The sequence below is a fragment of the Pinus tabuliformis genome, chromosome 7 (genome assembly GCF_031772625.1).
Source record: "Pinus tabuliformis cultivar Carrire ecotype Pingquan chromosome 7, CPIR1, whole genome shotgun sequence".
Lineage (NCBI taxonomy): Eukaryota > Viridiplantae > Streptophyta > Pinopsida > Pinales > Pinaceae > Pinus > Pinus tabuliformis.
In genome coordinates this window covers 1,386,572,404-1,386,576,318 of record NC_142293.1, presented here as the reverse complement: position 1 = coordinate 1,386,576,318, position 3,915 = coordinate 1,386,572,404, and the positions used below count along the sequence as shown (strand labels likewise).

The 3,915-nt window shown below is 42.6% G+C and overlaps 1 protein-coding gene across 1 annotated transcript; it reads right to left on the bottom strand.

Moving 5' to 3' along the window:
* Window positions 1-404: 404 nt before the first annotated feature.
* Window positions 405-1,022, bottom strand: LOC149252814 (uncharacterized). The gene has a single exon (XM_089454284.1). It carries the CDS (start codon window positions 1,020-1,022, stop codon window positions 405-407), a length of 618 nt encoding a protein of 205 aa, XP_089310410.1.
* Window positions 1,023-3,915: the final 2,893 nt, after the last annotated feature.

Here is a 3,915-nt window from a genome sequence, read left to right as displayed (position 1 = left end):
TGCTAGAGGAACTGTGCTGGGGGCATTGATCTTTTCCATGTAGAAGAAAGAAAGCGATCTTTGATAATGTAGAAGAGATAGCTGAATATGGGAGCGCAGGCCAATAGAAAGAGGGCGAGCGAGGATGGAGAGGGGGGTTTGGGGATAAGGAAGGAGCATCTCAGGATATATAGCTGGCAAGATGAGAGGTATGAAGGACTGGATAACATGAAAGGAGTTTGGGCAGTCACGTATTTTACAAGAGTTACAAGTTTTCAAAAAGACAGTGGGCTCAGCAAGGAGGTACGAGAGGATTTCCGGCGGTGATTGACAGAGAGCCTCAGAGTTGTTGTAAATTTGATCAGGATATGCCTTGAGAAAGGCATAGGTCCTTGGATATGGGATATTTGAGCTAATCATGAAAATCAAGGAAGGAATTGGTACAAGTCCTCGTTGTTACAGAGGAGACTTCCTTTTGGCTGAGTGCAAGCTTGGCTGGCACGTTTGTCAGCTTCCTGGTTGATGGAACGAAGGATATGGTAGAGTTGAAAGTCCTGTGCTTGATTGATCAAGACTTGACATCTACGAATGGTTTGCTGCAAGAAGATATTGGAGGTTGTCCTCTTGCTAGTCATTAAATTTATAATGATGGCAGAATCGCCGAAGATCATGGCTTTCTGGATTCCCTGAGCCTGTAACTGCAGAATACCTTGGTAGAGAGCCAGAGCCTCAGCTCTGTTATTTGAGAGAATCCCTAGTCCCCATTCAAAGGATACTAAGGGCTCACCATTGGGATTGAAGATGACGCCCCCTGCTCCTGCCGCTCTCAGGTTTGATTTTGAGGCGTCGTCAAAGAACAAGGAGTGGGCGTTGCTTGAGCGGAGCCAGTTGTTGAAGTCATCCTGTTTTAATCGAATTTTCCATCTGTGGCTGTGAGTACTGCCTTGATTGCTGTAGGTTTTCATTGCTGGAGGGATGCTAGGCCTGTCTATCAAGCTCCCTATGAATTCTTTTTCCTCTGTCCAAAGACTTGTTATATCCATTTTTTTGTGATATTGAATGCAATGGTTTCGATTGCCAGGTTTTTGGCCTTGTTACATAAATGCCTGATTGGTGTCTCTTTGTCTTTGAATATCTTGCTGTTCCGAGCAAGCCAGATCCTCCATAAAAGGGCCGGAGGAAGGGCATCCCACACTCGCTTGGCAGGGTTATTTTCCATGGATTTCCAGGGATAATTTTTTTTCTAGTTGTTAAGAACTTCTTCAATGGATAGCTGAGAATTCTAGAAGAGAGACACGGATGGATTAATGTTGTTCCAACAAGAAAATGCAAAGGGGCACGAGATGAATAGATGTTGAATAGACTCCTCTGCTTCTTGGCAATTAGGGCATCTGGAAGGGCCAGCAATGCCTCTTTTTTTAAGGTTCTCTGCAGTGAGAGTTTTTCCTTTTAAAAGGGTCCACATGAAAAATTTCACCTTAGGGATTGCTTCTGCTTTCCACACTGTTTTTCTATGCATCCATGTTGGTGCCGGGTAGTCTTTGCTGCATAAATAGTCATAACCTGCTTGTGTTGAATAGCTGGTGCCAGTGGGGTCCCATCTGAATTCGTCCTTGCCATTTTTTAGAGTGGGCGCAATGCTGTGGAGATGTTTGCAGAATTCGTCGAAATTCTCTTTGAGGCTTTGAGGGATGGGAGGAAAATTCCATCACTTCCAAGCATGGGTTATTGTGTCCCATTAAGAAATTTGTTCAAGGTTGCAAATTCCTTTGCTTTGAAGAAAAAATATTATGGCAACCATACCTGGGAGACTGTTGAGAGGCGGATTCCCCATAATTTTGTCAGCGCCGATGTTGATTTCCCTACCTCCTTTAGGCACCTTGGAGATGTTTTGAGCCATAAAGGGGATGGCTTTTTTACACAATTTCCAAATCTTTGTGCAGTTTCTGTTGGGTATTTCAACTGTGAGTAGTTGCTGCCTTGGGTGACTGATGTATTTAACCTCCAAAACTTTTTTCCACCAGGTTGATTGGCCTTCAATTAGTCTCCAGACTAATTTTCCGCCAAAGGCTAAATTTGTGAGTGTTGGAGATCTAATGCCAAGACCTCCTTTCTCTTGGTTTTGAATGACTTGTTTCCATCCTACCAAGTTGAATTTTTTCCTCTCATTTCCCCCCCCCCCCCCCCCCCTGCCAAAGGAAGAATCTGAGAACACTGTCCATTTTGCTGAGAAAAGAAGCTGGAGCTTGAGTAAGGGAAAATTGATAAAGGGGAAGAGAGGAAAGGCCCGATTTGAGGAGCACCAGTCGACCAGCTGGGTTGAGCCAAGAAGTTCCCCACTTTTGGACTTTTCTTTTCATTTTGTCTAAAGTTATTTCCCAAACATCAGCCCTTGTTTTCCCTATACTCACAGGCATTCCCAGGTAGCTGAAGTGATCCCAATTTAACTTGCAAGGAACACCAAAAATGTTGGCAATGCTTTGGAGCGTGTGAGCTGAGGCATTCCATCCATAGATACAACTTTTGAGGTTATTAATCAGTCCCCCTGAGTATCTCATGAATTTGTCTAATAAGGATTTGAATCTTCGAGCTATGATTGTGGTTGCCCCTCCTAGCAGCAGGGTATCATCGGCAAATTGAGAGTGATTTATGTTTTTCACTCCATCTTCAAACTTAATACCAGTGATGAGGCCTGCCTGTCGCTTATGGTCAAGCGCACAACTGAAGGACTCTGCCATTAAGAGGAAAAGGTAGGGAGATAAAGGACAGCCTTGCCGTAATCCTCTTGAGGATCGAAAGGAAGGCCCAGGTCTGCCATTGATAAGAGGAGCAATCCAAGGTCCAGAGATACAAGTTCTTATAATTTCAATAAAGGCAGAGGAGAAGCCCATTTTCTGAAGAACAACAAATAGAAAGGAATGTCTTACCCTATCGAAGGCATTTGCCAAGTCCAATTTCAGAATGAAGCCTTTTTCATTCCTAGAATGGCTTGAATGAATGGCTTCCTGTACTAAGAGGATAGAGTCTGAGATTTGCCTGTTAGCCATAAAGCCTCCTTGGTTTTCAGAAATTAACATTGGCAGGAGAGGTTTGAGACGAGAAGCAAGGAATTTTGTGAAAATTTTGTAGGAAGAATTACATAATGATATTGGTCTGAAGCAGGTAAAATTGGAAGGGCGGTTCTCCTTTGGGATGAGAGCCAGATGTGTTGAGTTTGTGTAGCCTCCTATTTTGTTTTTTCTCTGTATCCATTTGAAATATTTAATGAGGTCCTTTTTTATCATTTCCCAATATTCTCTATAAAAACATATAGAAAAGCCATCCGACCCTGGCGCCTTGTCTGGCTGGAGGCACCAAATTGCTTCCTTGATTTCTTCCTCTTTTATTTCTTCTGTCAACCTTTCATTTAATTCTATTGTAATCTTTGTTGGCAAATGCTGCAAGAGGTCAGCATAGTTTTCTTCCTCTCCTGATTCAGTTAAGAGCTCTTTGAAATGGTCTGAGGCAGCGCTTTTGATGGTTGTTTGATCACTGTGTTGAGTCCCTGCGTTATCTATGATGGTTGTTATATTGTTTCTTATTTGTCAAACAGTGGCTTGTTTATGGAAAAAGGTTGTGTTCTTATCTCCGCTTTTCAGCCAAGTCTACCTAGATTTCATACACCATTTTTCTTCCTCTTCCCTTCTAATGTTGCTTAGCTGGCTGTAAAGGTTTTCTTCTTAAATCTTTTCAGTCTGTTGATACTCTTGCTTTTCTATTGCATAGTGAAGGTCTTCAATTTTGGCTTTCACCTCTCGTTGCTTTTCTTCTTGCTCTTTGTATTGCGTTTTAGCCCAATTCTTGAGCGCATTTTTCACATTTTTTAGTTTGCTTTCCCATATAAAGCTTGGAGATCCTTCAACATGCTGACACCAGGTTTGCTGGACCAGATCTTTG